The following is a 19,651-nucleotide window of genomic DNA, read 5'->3' on the forward strand; positions in this document are numbered from 1 at the left end:
ATCGGGAGCAGGCTGAATTCAATACCAGTCTGTGTTTTGTATCTGGACAATCAAAGCCGACTACCCCTCTACAGAGTGCGGCCCTGCTGGCGCCCCACCCGGGCGGGCGTCAGGAGCGGGGATTTTGAGGAGAAGGCAGGGGTTGCTCGGCCGCCCCAGCTGGAACTTACCGGGCTGGCAGGCAGGGTAGCTGTTTCTTTGGGGGGTTGGTAAGGCATCTGGGTCCTCAGCCACCTCCCCACTGAGTTGGTTTTGGTTCGGACCTTTCCAGACAAACCAGTGGTGCCCCCTCGGCCCCTGCTCCCCTACCCTAAGCTGAATTTATTCTCCTACCCTGCCTGCTCTGACGGCGTAGGCCAGGCTGCGCCCGGAGCTGCTGAAGATAAGGCTGGGAATGTGCCGAGCGGGCGGCTTCTCCAGGAATGTCTTTTCTGCTCCCCTTTGCACTCCCACCCCTCCCAGTGGCCCAGGACTCCAATTCTGGTTGTAACTGGTCTGCAAGTTCTGGGGCCAAGCTGTAAGGGAAGGAAGGTTTGGGGATTTTTGGTTTCGTTTTGTTTTGTTTTGTTTACATCTGGGACGAAGGCATGTGTCCCTTTCTCTCTCTAGGCCTAGGGAATGGATTGGTCTACCATCCCTCTGTTTAACCCTTTATTATGAGATTCCCTCCCTTCCCCCCCAATCTTTCCCCATCGATCAGGCTCCATTGTCTGCTGATTGGGAGCTCAGGGTACTAACACCTGGGAAATAGGGACCCCGGGGCTGCCAGGCCAACTTCAAAGCTGCTTTCTTCCCTTTCCTTCCCCTCTAGTTGAAATCTTCGGCTGTCTTCACTGATGTGTTGCGGGTAGAGGGGGTCACTGGGATGGGGTGTGACATAGGTAGACAGACACTGACTGTCCACTTCTTTTGTATAGACACCTTAGTCTGGGATCTTTGTCTCTAGAGCGTATGCTCAGTTGGTCACTAGAATTTGATTTCCTTTGGTAATAACACAAGGGACGGGGAAAAAAAAGTCCCCCTTGCGGTTATTCTCAGCTGTGGGAGCTCCCGAGTCATCTCCTCACCCTGTCCCTTTTCTGCCCCTTCCAGAGGTACCACAAAAGATCAGAAGGAGAATTAAACCCAGAAGCCCCATTCTTTATACATATGTAACTTGGACTTAACGAAGGGTTTCTTTTGAAGCTGGTCCCTTTAGAAAGGTTGTTGGTCTTTTAGGAAGGGGGGAGTGGGCCCCACTAAGATCAATATCCTAGGAGTGAGAGAGAGAATGGAGTTGGGGGGAAATCTTGAGCTTAGAGGATGCAGAGAGAGGAACGGGGAGCTGAGAAATCCAGGGGCTTGGAGCAGGGCTCCGCGCCCACCCCACCCCCACCCCCCAGACGCCCCTGCAGACTATTTCTGCACCTCCACGAACTAAGCAGAAGCAGGAGGAGAAGGGAGAGAGGAGAGGTGGGCTGTGGGTAAGTGTGTGTCTGGGGGCGGGGAGGTTAGGGAGCTATAGGGAGGGTAGGTATAGATGGGAACATGGGAGAGAGTAGGAGAACTCACTACTCTTCCATTGGTGGGTTGGGGGGAAAACCTATTTTGCAGGAAAATTTCTCCTCCTGAAGGGGAAGGTCACAGTGGTCCTTTGAGTCTGAAATCGAAAGACCCCCTTCCCCCTCCTGGTCACGTGATTCATTAAATAATTAATGCCGAGGTTGCAGAATAGATATGTATTTGTCAGGAAAATCGCAGCCTCGGTCTCCCTGTTTCTGACGTGCAATTCAACTGTCCTTTGAAAAACAAGCCTGTACCCCGAGAAAAAAAAAAGAGAGAGAGAGAGACAGGGGGAGAGAGAGGGAGAGAGAGAGAGAGAAAAAGAGAGGGAGGCAACAATAAAAGAGCCCCGCAGCCGGAGCCACACCGCGGGCTGGGGTATTGTAAGTAGAAGGGATTTCTCACTACCTACCGCGTCTTATATGTCCATGTAAATTTATTGTTTGTTATTAATGTTATTGTCGTAAACTGTGACAAATAGCCATCTTCATTTCCTGCCATTTCTCTTCACACGGTGCTCTGTGTGTTTATACCCATTGAGGCATTGCATAGAGATTTTAGGAATATTCCTCTTCTCTCTCTCTCTCTCTCTCTCTCTCCCCCTCTCTCTTTCTCTGTCTCTCTCCTCCAACCTTTTTCTTGATTTATAGCAATATGGGTGTCAGCTTCTCGACCGACATGCCCGCCATTGTGTGTGTGTGTGTGTGTGTGTGTGTGCGTGTGCGCGCACGCGTCTGTGTGTGTTTGTGAGCGAGTTGTGTTGTTTATGGCCATGTCTTCGATAAATCATTTCTCACGGAAAATGATGTGGAAGCTCGGCTATTTCTGCGGCCGGGAGAGACTCGGTCTCGGAGCCACTTCCTCCCTCTCTGCTCTGCTCCCAGGAGCTGGTTATTTCAGACGATTTGCAGTAATATATCAGCAGTTAATATGAAAGCTCTATGGCTGGAGGTCTTAAATTACAGCATCTGTGATTATCAATTAAGGCGAGATTTGTATAAATTTGGTAAACCAGAAATGCCTCATTGGCATATAAACCCAGTCAAAGACCACGACCTAATATAAAAATTATATTTGCAAGCCTGATAGAGCCAACATTCCTGAAGCAGCAGACAGAGCTCCATTTTTTTCAGGCATTCCCTTCCAGGAGTTTGGCTGCTCTGACTCCAGCCCAGGGTAAAGAGCCCAACTCTGAAGGCACAAGGGGCCTGGGGGCAGGAGAGGTGGAGGCGGAGGGAGAAATGGCTGGAGTTGAAGGCAAAGATTTTGGTCATCCATGGGGGTCAAATTGAAGCAGTGTGGGAAGGGGGCTGGAAGGATGCGGTTGTAGTACTGAAGTGTCATCTGTAGGATCAATGTACAGCAAGATGGTGAGAGTGGGGAAAGAGCCCCCCAAATTGGGGGGAGATCATGGGGACTGAGGGTGAAGGGCTGGGAGAGAAGCTGAAAGCCTTGGCTCCCCACCCTCCTGGCTAACAAAACAAGGAAATGAATTCACACCCCAGTAGCCTTCCTTCGACCTCCTGAAACAAAGAAAGTTTCCTAGGCAGTGAGGGACTCTGTGTGTTTGGGGCTAAAGCAGGGAGAAGTTCTCTAAGTTTCCCTAGAAAAGAAATGCTCCAGGAATCAGGTGGTCCCAGGGAGTTGGTGAGGGTTCCAGGACATAGGGTATGTTCCCCTCCTTAAGGCCCCCTCCAAAGAGGGAGCAAATGGGGTGCAGATTGGCGGGGAGGAGAGCTGGTAAATTTCCCTTTGGGTTTCATGTGGGGGTCCCAGTCCCTCCCCATTAGAGAAGAGCCTGATGGTCAAGGGCAAAGCCAGAAGTAGCTTCTGGGGACATTCTATACTGCACCCCAAAGTTGTGGTGGAGGGCCAGAGTCTTTGCCAAGTACAGTGCAAGCTGCTGGTTTTTCCTTTGCTGGCTGGAGCCCGGCCAAGTGACTTTATAGCCACTATTATCCATGATATTTAACTCTGCCTGCTAGTGTAAACCTTCGAGGAGAAAAATTAGAGCGACACCGCGCCCAGGTGTTAATTATTCATGGCATCAGCCTCATGGAGTGGTGGTTTAGGCCTCGGGGTCCTGGAGCAGCCAGGAGCTTGCTCCCATGCTCGGCTCCAAGGGGCGCTGAGCCCCGTCCTTGTTAACCTGCAGATTTGTGGGCAGGAAGTGGAGGAAGCCTCCCAGATTGGGAGTCTGGGTTGAAAAGGGTTTAGGGAAAAAGAGAAGGAGAGGTCAAGACCCTAGGCTGGGATGGGTGTGGTGTTACCTAGTCTGGAGAAATGGAACTGGGGAGAGTGTGGATTCAGGGGCAGCTTTGATGGGACCAGAGAGTGTGGGGAAGAGGGAAGGTGCTGGGGAAGGCAGACTTGAGGGATGGGGGCTCCAGCCCTTCAGGCCTCCCTCTTTCAGTGTTGGAGAATCCCACACACACTCAGTGTGAGAGACACTCAGTGTGAGAGGCGAGTATGTATTTCTCCCTTACCTGGGAAGTTGTGTGTGGGTTGGGGGGGGGTGTAAATGTGGGGAGGCGGACTTCACCCCCAAAGCAGCATTCCAGAACTTAGGCCAAAGTCTTGGAGTCCCTAAGAAAGGCGGGGAAGGATTACCTCTTCCTGGGAGAGGAGGAGGGACCCGGGGAGAAGGAAGAGGGTAGACCCATGTTTTATTAGCTTCTGAATTCAGCATGTTTTGGAGGATGAGAAACAAAAGAGGAAAGCTGAAGGATTTGCTCTCTGGGACAGGTCAGAACTAGGGGTGTGAGCTGGGAACCAGTCCTACAGGCCTCTACCCCTGTGTTACCAACTATGCCTCCTTCTCTGTCTCCCCTAGTCCTGCTGCCTTTGCCTGTGACATGGAGGTCTGATCCCCTCTCTTTTCCTCTCCATTCTCTCAGCCTCCTTCAGTTCTTTGTCTCTTCTGGCCCTGGGGATACCCTCTTCCCTTTCCTTTCCCCAATTCACACTCAGAGTCTTCCCCGGAGAAAAAAAGCGGGGAGAACCTCCCTCCCCACCATTATCTTTTAGTTGCTGGCTCCTTGCAGAATCTCTCTGTGTAAGGCCTAATGCCCTCTATCCAGGGATATAGGCCCGCTCTCAAGTCAGCAAGTTTGGAAAGAAAAAAAAAAAAAAATATATATATATATATATATATAAATATATATATATATATATATATGGTTTACTTAGCCATGAAGCACCCTGGCTCTTATCTGTTCTGCACATATGCACCCCATTTGCTTTTGTGCTGTCCAGGGGATGAAGTAGAACGTATTTGGTGGAAGGGGCTTTCGGAAAGCTGCTGAGTCCGTCTTCTGTCCAGACTCTGCCGGTGTCCTTCTTTAGTAATGATAGTGTTTATCTCCATGTCTTTCAGAAGCCAGGCTGCCAGTGCTTTAGCCATCAGAAGAATTGGATAAAAAGATGAGGAGAGAGAGAGGATGAAGGAAAAAGGGAGGGCCCCACAGAGAGAACAAGCAGCAGGATCCTTTTCTGAGGGGAGAAGTTAAGGCAGAGCCCAAGGAGAAGATGACAGGGAGAATAAAGACAAAGGCCGGTCAGAGTGGCAGGGAGGCTGTCCTGGGACAAGGAACCCCACAACTTGGATGGACACACACACACACACACACACACACACACACACAGTTAAGTGAGAAGGAGGGAACTAGAAAAGAAACCACTCACTTTGTCTTTGTGATGGAAGGATGTGTTTTCCCTGCAGATGAAAGGGCCCTGAGGCCAAGGGCTCCACATTGCCCCAAGGAGAGGAGCAGCCTAGTGAGTGAGCCCAGAAGTGATTTCTGGAGATACTGCTAAGTCTTTCACGGGCTCAGTTCACACTCACGGAAGACAGAGAGGCAGAGTATGAGAAGACAATGAGGCCGTGCGAAAGGGACAAAAACAACAAGATGGTTAGAAAAGGCACAGGGGGAGAGAGAGAGGGGAGGGAGGGAGAGAGAGAAAGAGAAAGAGAAAGAGAAAGAGAAAGAGAAAGAGAAAGAGAAAGAGAGGGAGAGGGAGAGGGAGAGACAGAATAGAGAGACATGTTGAAAGAGTCCAATCGCTTGGGGAGGGCAGGCACGTGGAGGGGTCTGGAAGCTCCTGGAGACTCTGTGCTTTCTTTCCAGGCAGCTGCCCACAGCCCGGGGCTGACCCAGAAGGAACTGCCCCTAGGGTAGGCCCTTAGTCGGGAGTGCTAAATCAGGTGTGAGGCAGCTGGGGTAGGAACCCAAGTGTCAGGGAGAAGCCAAGACTGTGCTAGCGGGGCAGTCTCCTTTTTCACGGACCACCTTTAGTAACTTAATGGCCGGAATCTCCCAAAATTCCGCAGGGGTGGTGGCGTGGTGGTGGTGTTTGGGGTCAGGCGCTCACACCTGGACCCCGGAATCCTTCCTTGGCCTCTCTTCCCCCTGGCCGGTTTGATCTCTTCTTTCCCTCTTCAGGGCGAGGGAGAAGAAGTCGGTCTGCCAGCCGCCTAAGAACTTTCCCTTTCACCTCCAATCCACATCTCCTCCCTTGAAGCCCCAGCAGGAACAAACGGATGCTGCCCTTACTAATCTCCTCCCTCCCCCATCTTTCAGGAAAAGAAAAGGAAAAAGGGAAAGAAAGTTCCTACCAGCCTAAGCTGCTTTAGAAAACTCCAGGGAACCTGGAAAATGCAAACCTTCTTGCTTCTCCCATCCGTCCCTTTTCCCCCTCGCGCCCCTGCTCTCTCCCTCCACTGCGCACCCCCACCCCCATCCTCCCGTCCCGTCCTGCCCAGAACTCTCTCTCTTCCCCTCCCTTCTCCGCTGGGCCGGACATATGGAACCCATTTCGCTGGTGACATTGAAGAGCCGCCCGTGCGCCCGCCTTCCGCCATGGCGCCCCCGGCGCCCCCCGCGCCTCGCCGTGCCCCCTGTCATTCGCGGCTCCTCTCGCCCGGCAGCTCGGCCAGCTCTCGCAGCCCCGATCCGGCTGCGTGCCAGGCGCGCCCGGCCGCCCGCAGCCCCACGCGGGCCGTCGCCGAGGGGGCGCTCCGGCTTCTCCGGCCCGGGACCCCGAGCGCCCCGAGCGCAGCCTCCGCGCGCGCTTCGCCGCCCCGCGGCCTCGAGGGCCTAACAAAGCCGGGGGCGGGGGCAGGGGCAGGGGCGGGGAGGGGGCGAGCGCTTCCGGGCCTCTCCCCGCGCCGCCCGCCGCTCCGGGGCCCGCTGGGGTCTGCATGAGCGCGATGCGGCGGGCTGCGGACGGGGCGCCCCCGCTGGGGCCCAGGGACCCGGGCCTGGCAGTCGGCTCCCGCGCGCCCGCTGCTCCCCGCTGCCCGCGGCCTGCGCCCTAGCGGGAGTCCGCACAGGTAAGTGGGGGTGCGGAGCCTGGCGGCCGGGATCCGGCGAGGGGTGTGGGGGTGTCTGTGGGGGGGTGGGTACGTGTGTGTAGGGGCAGGCCGAGTCCCCAGCCCCCAGGTCTCTCTCCTGGGTCAGGAAAGAGGCGGATCCCAATTGTGGAAAACAAAGATGGGAGCACCTTAAAGAGGCCGGTGGGTGCTGAGGGGATAGAGGGATCCGGGTGTGCCGGGCAATGTGGAGGAATGTGGGCTTGCACGCCGCCCCCCCCCCCCCGCCCCGTGTGTGGACAGGAACCCAGTTAGGGGGTGGAGGAGCTTTCTGGCTCAGGAAGGGTGTTGGACGCTCTGGAGGGTTTTCCAGGGGAGCTGGAAGCTGTGCATTATGAAGGAAATGCGGGGGCATCTCCTGGGGTTGGGGGGACAGCTGGGCCCTGCTCCCACAGTCCAGCTGTCACCATGGTGAGCCTTTTAGCACCTGGCGGGTTATTTGAAGCTGAAACTACAAGGGTTGCGGTGAGGCCGGGTGTTAAACTGAGAAGGTAGGAGAGGGGGTGATTTATGGCTTCAGAGAAGCTATGTTTACTCCCAGACTGCTCTGGAAACCAAAAACCAAACAGAGCAGAGGCAGGAGGAGCCCCTCTCCTAAGAGTGGGAGGTGATGCCAGCTTCCTTCGCTGGGATTTATTTTCCCAGATGTGGGGAGATGGTGGGAACTGTCCCTTTGCAGGCGCAGGATGTGGTGGGTCTGTGTGATGTATAAGGATAGTGTGCAAGCATGCACACGTGGAGGTGTGTTTGTGTCTTGTGTGAGAGTGTTAGCACGCAGGGGTACACATGTGCTCAGGCTGGGGTCCATGGGGGTGCAGCGTCGCTTTGTGAGTGGGCACACGGGGCTGGGAAGGAGGCTCGGTGTTCTCTGGTCCTGGTCCTCTGTGATGTGGTAGTTTAAACACATTTTGCTGCCCTGTGCCCTCACCATGGGGTGGTGCTGGTCCAGAATGTGCTTTCTTTCCGCCCACAGCCATGTGCAGACAGTCCACTTGGACTGGTCCTTCGCCCCTCTGGGCCATGTGCATGGACTGCCTGATCTTCACTTTGAACCTTTAACTTTGCCATGGGAGGCTAAGGAATTAGTGAGCATGGCTGCGTGGGAAGGAGAGGAGGAGATGAGAAAAAGACCCCAGAATAGTAGCAGAGCTCAGCGGTGTGACCCTGGGCCTTGGCAGGCATGGGTTCCACCATCACTGCTCCAATTTTTCCCAAAGTCTCTGCTTGGGAAGGGGCAAGTGAGCACAAAGGGGAACAGAGCAAAAGAGCCATACAGGATGCTGAGGGGTGGGGAGAGAAATATTTTGACCCCAGATAGTTATTTCCTCAGGCCAATTGGTGGCTCTTGCATTTCTGTCTAGAAGCCTGGCTTTGCCTGGAAATTGTTTTGCATTAAATTTTCTCAGCCGCAGAATTATCTTTCCTCGCCTCCAGCTAAACTTGCATTTTTCCACCAGACACTTGGGCCCCGCACCAATGAAATCTGAGAGGAAGCGGCTGGGCCCTAAGTGGCCGTAATTTAATTGATTTTATCATAAATCATCAACTTGATGAAGAACCCGAGGTTTCAGTGAAGTAAATTGATATTAATGGGAGTTTCTTGAAATGCAAACTCGCTGCATTGTTGGGGCATCTTGAACTGGGGAGGTGGATTTCATGTGTCCCAGGAGCAGAGAGCCTGGACCTGGAGTTCGCAGAGCATTAGGGGGTAGGAAAAGCAAGCTTTGAGGGGTAGCTGCAAGCAGACCGATTTCTGTAGAGGGAAGCAAGGCAGAGAATGGAACTTTCTTGGGGAGGGAGCAGAGTCTGACTCTGAAACCTTCTTTCTGGCCATTTTGGAAATGCTGGTCTCCAACTGAGGAGGAGGCAGCTGGGGAGGCTGGTAGGTGTGTGGGCAGAGTTGGGGGTCGGGTGAGAAGGCCAGGCTGGTACAATGGGTGCATTGACTCCTGGTTAAAAATTGCCAGGCCAAAGCCTTCCTCCTCTAATTATACAAATTAATTATTTACTGCTCAGGTTGCTGTGTCCAAAAATAGCACTTTTGATTTGGTGATGGAGATAGAGAACATCCCCCCCCCTCACACACACACACACACACATGCACGCACACACGCACAGAGTGGTGGTAAAAACCAGTGTATGAGCCTTGGGGGGGGGGCAAGGAGAACCAGGCGTGGGGTTGGTGCTCAGCAGTGGGGGGTGTAAACATTTAATTCCAAGAAAAAATACTCTGCTTTTGGCAGAGGTGGTGCCCTTTATTGTCCGAACTCAGAGATTATATTGTCGCTCACTTTTACATGAGCAGACAGAGAACCGCAAGCTGTCAGTCCAAAAAGGGACCTGAGAGATCTTTTAGACCAACCCCTCCCACTCCATGCTCTAGCTTTACAGAGGGGACACTGAGGCCCAAGGAGTTCACTGCTTCAGACCACACAGCCAGTCTGGAATGCCTAGAATCCAAGCCTCCGGACTGCTGAGCCTATGGACTTGAGACAAATCACTCTCTGGCTGTGAGCCTCAGTTTCCCTGTCTGTAACAATGGCAGGGGTTGGAGAGGACAGTGTCTGAGTTTCTCCCTAGGTCTGACCTTGGGAAACTCTCTAGTGCTTGGGAGCAGCTCTCTTGCGTGTCCCGGAGTTATCTTTTCTTTTTTAAAGATTTTATTTATTTATTTGACAGATAGAGATCACAAGGATGGGGAGCAGGCTCTCTGCTGAGCAGAGAGCCTGATGTGGGGCTCGATCCCAGGACCCTGGGATCATTACCTGAGTTGAAGGCAGAGGCTATAACCCACTGAGCCACCCAGGCGCCCCGTATCCTGGAGTTCTGAGGGTATCTAGGCATAGAAGTTACTGCATGCTTGTTTGCAAATATTCAGGAAATTTGTACGTGCCCAGAGCAGAGGATGGTTACTCTGACTGGCTCTAGGAAATCTGTTAGAATCTGGACCATTTCTCCTCTTGAAGGTGTCTTTATTCTCAGCAGAGAAGCCCAGGCTGAGAGCAATTGAGTTAGAAGTCAGTGGAGAGGGGCCAGCTAGCTGGGTTGGACTGCGATTGGCATTTGGGGGGGCATGCAAAGGAAAGGGGGAGTTCCCCCTCACAGAGGAAGGCATTTTTCTTGCCAGGCACTGGGTTGAGGCTGGAGTTATCCGGATTTCATTTTTTGAAATTCTTCCTCCTCCAGCCCAGGGACTGAATTGTGGTTTCAGAATTTGGATTCTGTAATGGTGGGCCACTGCCTGTCCCCCAGCCACACCCTGACCCCAGGGTCTTTGGGCCCTCTCTTTTTGGAAGAGGACACACTCAGGGTGGCACAGACTGTAGGTGTCTCCCAAGGGCAGCCAAGACAGAAGGCATATACGGTGGGTGACCCCCACCCTATTTTTACCCTTGTTTTCATCTCTTTCCCCAGCTGGAAGTAGATAAAATTCGAAAGAAGTGAGGTTCTCCAAAGTTGTGTGGTTGTGAGAGGGAGATTTCTTGTAGGGTCAGGGATATGCGAGGCCACTAGGGGACCAGAGGTTTCCAGACTGCCTTGGAAAGTGTGGTCAGATACATGAGTTCTGGTGGGGGAGTGGGAAGAGACAGGCACAACTTCATCTTTGGGGTTCTGGAAATCAGAGTCTCTGTTTTGAGAGAGAGGGAGGGGAGTAAAAAAGACACCCAAAGGACTGGCAAGTCCACACTCTGGCCCTATCCCATTCTGACTCTGGGGTTTTATATTTGGAGGCAATTCGGAAGGCCTTTCGCTGATTGGTCATTAATCCGGTGAGTTATTGTCTGCTAAACAGAGGTCACTGGGAGAGAGACTGCAATCTGTCAGGAGAGACCTGCCCAGTCACTCGCAGTAGGCCCGGCCCCTGTTCCTTTCTTGCCTGCTTCTCCTTCCCTTCCCCAGCCACCCACCTCCTCCCCAAGCTGGCCAAGATTCGCTCCTTCTCCTCGTGCCCTCTCCAGGCTGCCCACCTTTTTCTCCAGGCCGCCCGGGTGGGGTCTGCCAGGCCGGGACTGAGCTGAGTCTAGACGCTGCCGGCCCCGGATTCAGAACCGGTTCCAGCGCCAACCAGGCGCCCGCCTACCCCTGACTCCGGACTTGGCCCGCGGCGTCGCCGCCCGCTCGGTCAGCGCATCCAGGCGGCCTCTCTGGTCCCCGAGACACACTTAGCGAACCCTCGTGGCTGCCCTGTTTTTCCCCCCCTGCTTCCCTCCCGCGCCCCTCCACTTCGAGTGGGGGGGGGGGAAGAGCTTGCATTTTTCTTCTCCAACCTTGGAGGCCTCCCTCTGTCTTCTTTCGATCCCGGCTTCCGCTGAGCCGGGTCTACGCGGGCCTCCGCGGGCCGCACGGAACCTTCTCCTTCCCGCTTCCCCTTTGTTTCCTCCCGCACGGGCCTTCTTAGAGAGGTGGGGGTTGGGAGTCCAGATACCAAGAGTCATCTTCATTAGCAATTTAATTTTACAACCGCCTTTGAAATCTTTATTAATATGCAAGCAGAGATGGACGTTCCGGTGCGTGTGTGAACTCCACACGACTCCGCAGCCGCCACAAAGTTGGGCGGTGAAGCCGGAAAAGTGTGGGGCCCGGAGCCCAGACAGGACCAGGAAGAAACAGCTCTCTAATCGCCTCGCCTCCTGCTCCCAGGTCCCAGCTTCTCAGTAAGCCGGTGGGTTGGTTGAGCTGGAGGCCAGATCCTTGGTCACCCCAAAGCTGGTATCAGAAATCGATTTTAAAGGAGCCAGCCATTTTGTCCTTATTGAGAGGAGAGTTTTCGTTTGCTCTTTGGCGGATTTTTGGGGGGGGGGTGTGGAGAACAGACATGATCCCTCCAAGGCCTGGAAAGGTGGGCAGCTAGGAATGGCTCTAAGAGATTTAACTCGCTCCTTATCCCCTGGTACTGGGTACGCATTTAAGAGTGGGGGAGGGGGGTGCTGTAGCCAGTGAGAGGGGAAAATATGCCCAGAAGGGGGCCATTTTTTCCAAGTTTTACCTTTATTATTAATTTCTGCCTTTGTTAGATTACCTTAAAGTCTCTATCTTAATCTTTTCTCAATTTTTCTTTTCACAATTTCTCTCTCTCTTACACAGACACACACACACACCCGGTAAGTTTGCCCAAATTTCCCTACTTGGGTCCAGGAGGAAATTGTTCACTCCTCTCTCTGGTCTGCCCCTAAATCATCACTTCCTTGTCAGGAATGATAAACTTCTCTTCTCCCTCTTTTTCCAAACCCCAGTCTTCCCTCATAGCCCTGTGATATCTCCTACTCCAAGTCCCCCCGCCAAGCTCCTCACTGCCCCCGCCTTTGTCCCCTGAAGTTTGAAGGGTCCCAGCCTGCAGCAACAGCTCAGAGGAACCGGGCGCCCTCCAAGCTGCCTGTTCTCCCATCCAGCCAGAAATCTCCAAGAAAGGAGGAAAAGAAGACAAGAAAAACCAGACTGAGACGTAATTTCCTCCCAAGCAGTTCAAATGGGCTCTGTTCTCCAGGATAAATAACCCCCCACTCCTTCTCCTACCGCATTTGGGGGGTGCGTGTCCTCTGATCTTTTTCTCCAGGTTAGCTTTCTGGATCCCCAGTCCTCCTTTTCACCCCCACCCCACCATGCCCCGGGGCTCCTGGTGTTGCCAGAAGGGACCACAATGGGTTGAGGAGACTCTGGGAGGAGAGAGGTCCTCCAGCCTCCCTCAGCTCAGCTCCAGGCCAGACCCTCAGGCAGCCCAGTCTCACAGGCCCGCAGCTGGCTAGGTGCCCTCTGGGGTTTCTTAATTCCTGGAGGTAATACTTTGCAGCCCCACAGTGACCAGGTTCTCCTCTTCCCTCAGTTTTGCAATGACCTTCTCTAGCTAGTGGTAGCAGCAGCTTAGGAGAGCTGAAGGTCTGAGGTACATTTTTGACTTTCAATTTTGGGGAGTGAGAGAAAAGACCCAAAGGTGTCCTTTCTCTCAGGCCTCCGGAAGCCTCCCTGGGCTGAGTCCCCAACCCACCAGGCCCAAAGCCACATAGAACCAACATCGCAGGTCTCTAACCAGGGTCTAGAAATCTCAGGACAGGCTCCGTGCAGCCACGTGTACACACACACACACACACACACACACACACACAAGCAGCCATGATGGCGTTCTTTGAGGGGCCTGGCTTGAGTCGAAACATAGGCTTGGACTTGGGCATTTTCTGTTCTTGTTACTCCTAATAAACAGAAAAATGGTTCCCACCCTCTATCCTTACCACTCCCCCCCTTCCTGTAGCCACCAGCTCTCTAGGCAGGGGGTAAGGTCCTTGGGACGTCACAGTAGAAGTTTCTGCATGTGGTTCCTGTTGCTGGGGGGCAGGGAAGCCATGGGTCCCACCCACCCCCTGCTCAGCAAGGCCCCAAGAAACTGGCTGCTCTAGCCCACGAAAAAACTGACATAGCAGGACTGAAAGCCCTAGGGGCAAGAGGAGGCCCGGGGAGCACTCTCTAGGAGAATAGGACTCTTTCTCAGCTCAAAGCAGAGCTTGTGAGTAGGGTGTGAGGGAAGCTTTGCCAGACAAGGCCACCCTCTCCTGGAGGGGACAAAATAGCTGGAAACATCTCTCACCTTTGTTCTCCCAGTCCCATCTCTTCTGGTGCATCCAGATGGGAGAAGGCAAAAGCCAAGCATTCTAACCAGGAGGTCACAGGGTATTGGCTGGCTCTGTCTACTGGAAGTTAACAGGTTTTCCAAGCTGCCTTTTGTAGAAAAGAGAGACTCTCTGCCTTCTATTTTATCCCCTAAGCCCCGAGTCAGCAGTTAGGCAGAGTTGCAAACACTCCTGCTTTGGGAGATGTCCTGGTCCTCTGTTTGTCTCTCCTCCACCGGGAGTGGAGCTTCCCCACCCCCGCCCCAAATCTGCAGACACCTACATTCTTGACTCATGGCTCCCTCCTACAGGCCTCCTCGCCTTTTCCTGCCCTTCTCAAACCCACCCTAAGAAAAGTTTAGCTTTTGTAGTCCTCCTCACTTGGGCCAAGAGCCATAAATCTTGCAGAGCTAAGAGAAACAAACAGGTTTGTTCTGGATAGTAATAATAACTACCCTCCTTCTCTTTTGCCAGCGCATTTAAGATGAAGCCATTTTGGTAGCTCTTCTCACCTTCTTAGAAGTACAAATGTCCTTATCACCCTTAGTCCCTTCTGCCTATCCGGAGGTGAGAATCTTAACAGAAACTTCTCCGTTAAGTTCTTACAGCCTCTCTATTGCCAGCCGTGTCTGGAGCTCAAGCGAACAGAGTGCTCCTTTTGTCACCCTCCCCTCAACCCCCCTCCTCCTGCAAGATGGTCTGGATTTTTAAAATAATCACTCACCGCTTGTTGTCTGTTCTCAAAAGGGGGGGGGGTGTTAAAAAAAAAAAAGGAAGGTCTGGCTGTCCCCCCTACCGGTTGGAAACTGAGCCTGGAGATTTGCGGGGTGAGAGAAGAAATAGGGAGGGTGTGGGGGAAGAGAAGAAACAGACTGGGAGACTTGGAGTGGGTAGCCAGGGAAAGAGGGCGGGAGACCTAGCCACCAGTCCCGGAGGAGTGAAACTACTTAAAAAAAAAGAAAAAAAGGCAGCAAGCCCCAGTGTTGCCACTGCAAATCAACGCAGAGGGGCACCCAGCACCCCCACCCCCCAGGCACCTTGGGTGCCTTTGACTAGGCCTCCCCACCTACTTCTCAGTTAGCATAATGATTTACCAGTGGGGTGCGGCAGAGCTGTGAAATCCACCGGCTTTGCCTTGCCTGTGCCCTCCTCTTCCTCCCCCGCCAAAATCTCAATTTAAAAATTTACCTGTTCCTAGAAAACAAAAACAAAACCAAAAATCTACACCTTTTCCTTCTCACTTTTTTTTTTGGGGGAGGGGGGGGTTAAAAAACGGCCCCCTCCCCCATCACCACCAACACCTTCTTCCCTCCTTATCAGGCATCTAAGCTTGCTAAAGGGGGAGTGGTGGGGGTGTGTGTGAGCTTGTGTGTGTGTGAGTGAGTGAGTGTGTGTGTGTGTGTGTGTGTGTGTGTCTGTGTGGTTTTTTTCCCTGTGCAAAAGCAGAGGCCATTGTTACGGAGAGTAGGGCGTACCAGTCTTGTAGGGCAACCACACTGTGGCGGCTTGGCCGAGCCGGAGCCCGGAGCTGGATTCTCAGCGAGCTGAGCCGCCCGAGCACCTTTCGGTCTTCTTCTATTTTTTTCCCCGCTCCCCACCCCCTCCCTCCTGCGCACCCCCCGCTCCTAAGCGGAGTGAATTGAAGCGGACGCCGCGCGGCTCCTCCGGCCGCTGTGCCCCTCGGGCTCCCCAGCCGGGGTGGCTATTGGGGGGGGGGGCGACGCAGCTTTAAACAGTGGTCTTTTTTTCCTTTGCCTTCAAGGAGGGGAGATTTCTCGCCTGCCGCTCGCGCTGGGGCTCGATGTGAATATATATTATGTCTGCCTGTTCTCCCCTCGTCGGTGGCTAAGGTAAGCTGGACTGAAATAGGCTATCAGTTTGTGAATGGCGGAGAGTATGTCTCAATGATTTATGGCCCATATGACTCCAATCTCGGTTCAAGAAGAGTTCACAAGCTTTAAGCTTCCTTCCACGCAGCGACTCTCCTCTCTCTCCTCTCTCTCTCTCTCTCCCTCCCTCCCCCTCCCTCCCTCTCTCTCTCTCCCTCTCTCCCTCTCTCCCTCTCCCTTCTTGCTTCTCTCCTTTTCTCCTCTCTTTTCTTTCAGCAGCCAGATCCAGGGCTGAATTTCCCCCCGGCTGCTAAGAAGAGCCTAACCTTTCTCTCTTTTCCTTTCTTGTTCTTTTATTTTTCTTCCTTCCACTAATTTCTTTTTTTTTTTTTTTTTTTTTTTTTTAAGTCCTGGAAGAGGGCCTGTCCCCTTTCTGCGGACTTCCCCAGCTATTGTTACTCTCCCCGGCTCTTTTCAGGGGTGTGCCTGGACAGGTGGGGTTCTTGGGGCTGCTCACCGCCCTTCTCCAACGAGACCCTGGGGGGAAGCCGGGAGCCACCGTCTCCCTCCCTCCCTCCCTCTCTCCGGAGAAGCCATATGGAGCCTGGATTTTTCCAACATGGAGGCAAGGGAAATAGACATGTTTGGCTTGGTAGAGCTGCTCCCCACCCCCGCTTCTCCCAGATCCCTAGATCTTGGATCCCCTCAACACCTTAACCTCTTTTCACTGTCCCATCAGCCGGGCCTCTGCACCCTGCAGCCGATCCGGACCTGCCAAAGTCCCGGAGCAGAGTTGCCAGGGCTCCTTTTAATTCTGTTACCTCCAGCGCCCAAACTTGCTGCCCTCAGCCCGGTGTGCTCGGAACCTGCGGCCGCGAGCCGTTTAGGCATCCTGGACGCTTTTTCTTCGCCTCCTTGGGCCAGCAGAGCTGGTCGCCTGCTTGCTACCACGGCAGCCGGGTCCCAGACAGCCAGAGGCGGCAGCCAGGGGCTAGCTCCGGCCACAAACCTCCCGGCCCTGTCTCGCCGCCGGCGGAATCTCCATTCTTTCCTGTTAAGTCTCTGCCTTCTCCGCTTCCCACACTCGCCTGGCCTCTGTCCTACGATGGTTTGCAGGTTTATTGCAGGGGGAACGACAGGAATTTCGGCCCCAGGCGTCTAGTCAGATTATTGCTTTATTATCACCATCATCATCATCATCATCATTACTGCCGTAACAATCATTTAGACTAAATAAAGCCAGGGCCCGGCCAGCCAACCCCTTCCAACGTTTTTATTTCATTCTCTTCTCTATTAATAACAAACTCAACTGATGCCTGTTAATTAATTCCCCCTTCATCCAGGGCTGCTCCGAAGCTAATTTTGGTTAAATCATCAGAGGCTAATGGTAATAATAATAAAGGGATTGGGTCAGCCTGGTCAATTGAACTCCAGTTCTTCTCCCTGGAAGGACCTGCTGCTTGACAGACCCATGTGTATTTCCCAGAAACAAATTCTTCCCAGAAACCAATCGGAACTCAGGGCTACCCTGGCTCCCTTTTGAGTGTAAATCTCTGCCATTAAGAAGGGGATTTATGTGGGGGAGGGACTCCTTTCACCTGCACTCCTTTTATTTTATTTTCCTATCTTTAGTTTTCTTTGGAGTTGACCAGCTGGGCTGAATGAGATTTAAGGAGTCCAAACTCACATGTCAGAAGACAGGGTCACTCTGGAGGTTTTATGAAATGCGATGGTGAGAGATGCAGGAAAGCAGGGAGAAAAAAAATGCAGTCAGAAGTTTTAGAAGAAATACACAAAATCCTATGACAGCTTGGAGCTTTATTTTTTTTCTGCACAGTTTTAAAAGTCTGTGTTAAAATAATGATTTTGGGGGGGGGCCTTGGAAAACTTCAGTAAACAAAGTACCCCATTTCCAACCCAGAGAATAATTTTTTCTGATTGCTCTGTTGACTTTCTTTTTTGCCTTGGGTAAAGGTGTTCTTATTCAGGAAGCACTCTCGTATCTCTTGGTAGAAAAGTCAAGCAGTTATCCAGTTTCTCTCTTCTTTTCTTCTTTTGGAGAAATCAAAGGAAACAGACTGTCAAGGAAAAGGGTGGGGAAAAAATTAGGTCTGATGAAAAAAAATGGAGCCGGGAGAGACTTGGGCCAAATGGTCACCGCACCAATCAGGCGGGCCAGGGAAATGGAAACAATCCTGCTCCATTTGGGGGCCCCATGGGGGCTGCTATCCACTGGGTCCCAGACTTGGCTGAGGAGAGACTCAGACTGAAGGTGCTGGTACCTGCCGCAGGGCCAGTGAGGAGGTTCGGTTCTGCTGGCTCTGGAGGTTAAAAAAATCTTCAGGAAGTTTCTAGGTCAGGCTGTTGTCTTCGTGAGGTGGGAGGAGAACGAGAGGGCTCCTCACAGGAGAAGGTTCCCTGCTCAACTTGCTTGTCCTTACTGTCTCTTTCGGAGATCCTCTTTTTTTTTTTCCTCCAGGCTAGACTCTGCTTGGGTGAGAGACCTAGATGGACATGGAGGGAGGCAAAGACAGGCGGCAGGAGGCCTCTCAGCTCAGAGGAGGGTGTTGGTGATGCTTTTATTTTGGAGTCTCCTAGTCCCCCCCCCCCCTTGAGCCACCCTATCCCAGAGCTGGGAGGGGGGGATTGGGAGAGGGAGGCAGAAGAGGTCAGGGGCTAGCATGCAGGCAGGAGAGAGAAACTATGGCCTTTGCGGTAGGCAGTCCCCAAAGCAGTAGAAGTGGAAATAACAACTGGTGGACTTTTTCCTTAAAATTAAAATAAGAAATAAGAAAAATCCATTTCAGGTCAGGAAAGTGGCCTCAGCATCTGCTTTGAAGATGTTGGGGTGGGGGAGAAGAAAAAAACCCTATTGATGTCAGTTCCCTTTCAGCTCCTAAGATGGATTCGAGCCCCAGTCCTCTTCTCCCCCTTGTGTCTCTTCTCTCGCCCCGCAGGTCAGCCGCTCCCAACGGACTCGGGAGGAGGGGGGCAGAAAGGGGAGGGGGGGTCCGGCGCCTCACGTGACCCCCGCGGGTGCCAATGTCCGGTCGTGAGGGTATCAGGCTCTTGCAAGTTGCCACCCACTGCCCGGGCCTCGCCCAGCGATGCAGAAAGCCACCTACTACGACAACGCCGCGGCAGCACTCTTCGGAGGCTATTCCTCGTACCCTGGCAGCAATGGCTTCGGCTACGACGGTCCCCCCCAACCCCCCTTTCAGGCCGCCACGCACCTGGAGGGCGACTACCAGCGCTCGGCGTGCTCGCTGCAGTCCCTGGGCAACGCCGCCCCGCATGCCAAGAGCAAGGAGCTCAACGGCAGCTGCATGAGGCCTGGCCTGGCCCCCGAGCCCCTGCCCGCCCCGCCCGGCTCACCCCCGCCCAGCGCCGCACCTACCAGTACCACTAGCAACAGCAGTAATGGGGGCGGGCCCAGCAAAAGCGGCACCCCCAAGTGCGTTCCCGGCTCCAACTCCACCCTCACCAAACAGATATTCCCCTGGATGAAAGAGTCAAGGCAAACGTCCAAGCTGAAAAACGGCTCCCCCAGCACAGGTACCAGCTCTCTGCCTTCCTCGTCGTCAGCTTTTGTCCGGGCCAGGAATGTCACTGTTATTCTAGCACCCAGCCCCTAGGCGCCCGGGCGGCGGCCTGGGAACAATATCAGGTGGCGGCGGCTGCAGCGCTTTGCCCATACCCATCCCCCTCCCCCTGGCGACCCCTGACCTCACCGGCACCCTCTCCCGCCAGCCACCCTCCACCTGAGCTGCCGAGCGCTCTAGAAGGCCAGGTGTTCGCGCGGCCGCAGCCCTTCGCAAGGCCGCAGAGCCACGAGACCCGCCAGCAGACGCAGAGTCGTCAACGATTGATTATTATTAAGTATGATTACTGTGGGTATTAATCACAATCGCTCCGGCGGCCTGGGGTGCCGGCCCCCAGGCAAAGCAGCCTCTCCGAGCCGCGCTTCCGCGCCCTGCCCCCCGGGTGTCCAGATTCCCCCAGGGGTTCTCGTTGGCCGCCCACCTTGTCCATAGGACCCAGCAGGAAGTGTAGGGGTGGGAGGGTGGGAGGTGGGTGTCTTCCCAGAACCTGGAATTGGGGATGGGGGGAGAAAGCGTGCGCGCGAAAATCCAGCTCTAAATAAATGGCCATGCGGCTCTGTCTGCGTGACATGATCAAATTTTCATAAGCTGGGGCAGCAAGAGGAGAACAGGTCTCTTAATAAATGCCACTATTATAGAGTGTCCGCTAATGCGACGGGCGTTGGGGGGGTGGTGGTGAGGAGGAGGCGGGGACGAGAAGGGGAGGGC

General features: G+C 53.7%; 1 protein-coding gene and 1 long non-coding RNA gene across 11 annotated transcripts in view; one reads left to right on the top strand and one right to left on the bottom strand.

The window, feature by feature from the left end:
* Positions 1-19,651, top strand: part of HOXB3 (homeobox B3) — a 40,756-nt gene that overhangs the window by 19,690 nt on the left and 1,415 nt on the right. For 2 of the 10 annotated variants that reach the window (XM_082704777.1, XM_082704780.1), the window contains 2 exons: positions 15,275-15,362; positions 18,299-18,896. In XM_082704777.1, the coding sequence (XP_082560903.1) occupies positions 18,449-18,896 (448 nt within the window). In that variant the 5' untranslated portion in view covers positions 15,275-15,362; positions 18,299-18,448. Of the gene's footprint in view, positions 1-1,904; positions 1,926-6,693; positions 6,875-7,306; positions 7,325-11,559; positions 11,577-12,339; positions 12,357-14,060; positions 14,080-14,162; positions 15,080-15,274; positions 15,363-18,124; positions 18,897-19,651 lie in introns of those variants that run through there. The other 8 variants (XM_082704783.1, XM_082704775.1, XM_082704784.1 and 5 more) reach the window with 8 other exon arrangements.
* LOC309850650 lies at positions 17,140-18,830 on the bottom strand. The gene is made up of 3 exons (XR_014304371.1): positions 18,739-18,830; positions 17,624-17,845; positions 17,140-17,419 (listed from the first exon to the last, which is right to left on the bottom strand). It is a non-coding gene; the product is annotated as an uncharacterized lncRNA (long non-coding RNA).

This window comes from Mustela nivalis (genome assembly GCF_964662115.1).
Source record: "Mustela nivalis genome assembly, chromosome: 17".
Lineage (NCBI taxonomy): Eukaryota > Metazoa > Chordata > Mammalia > Carnivora > Mustelidae > Mustela > Mustela nivalis.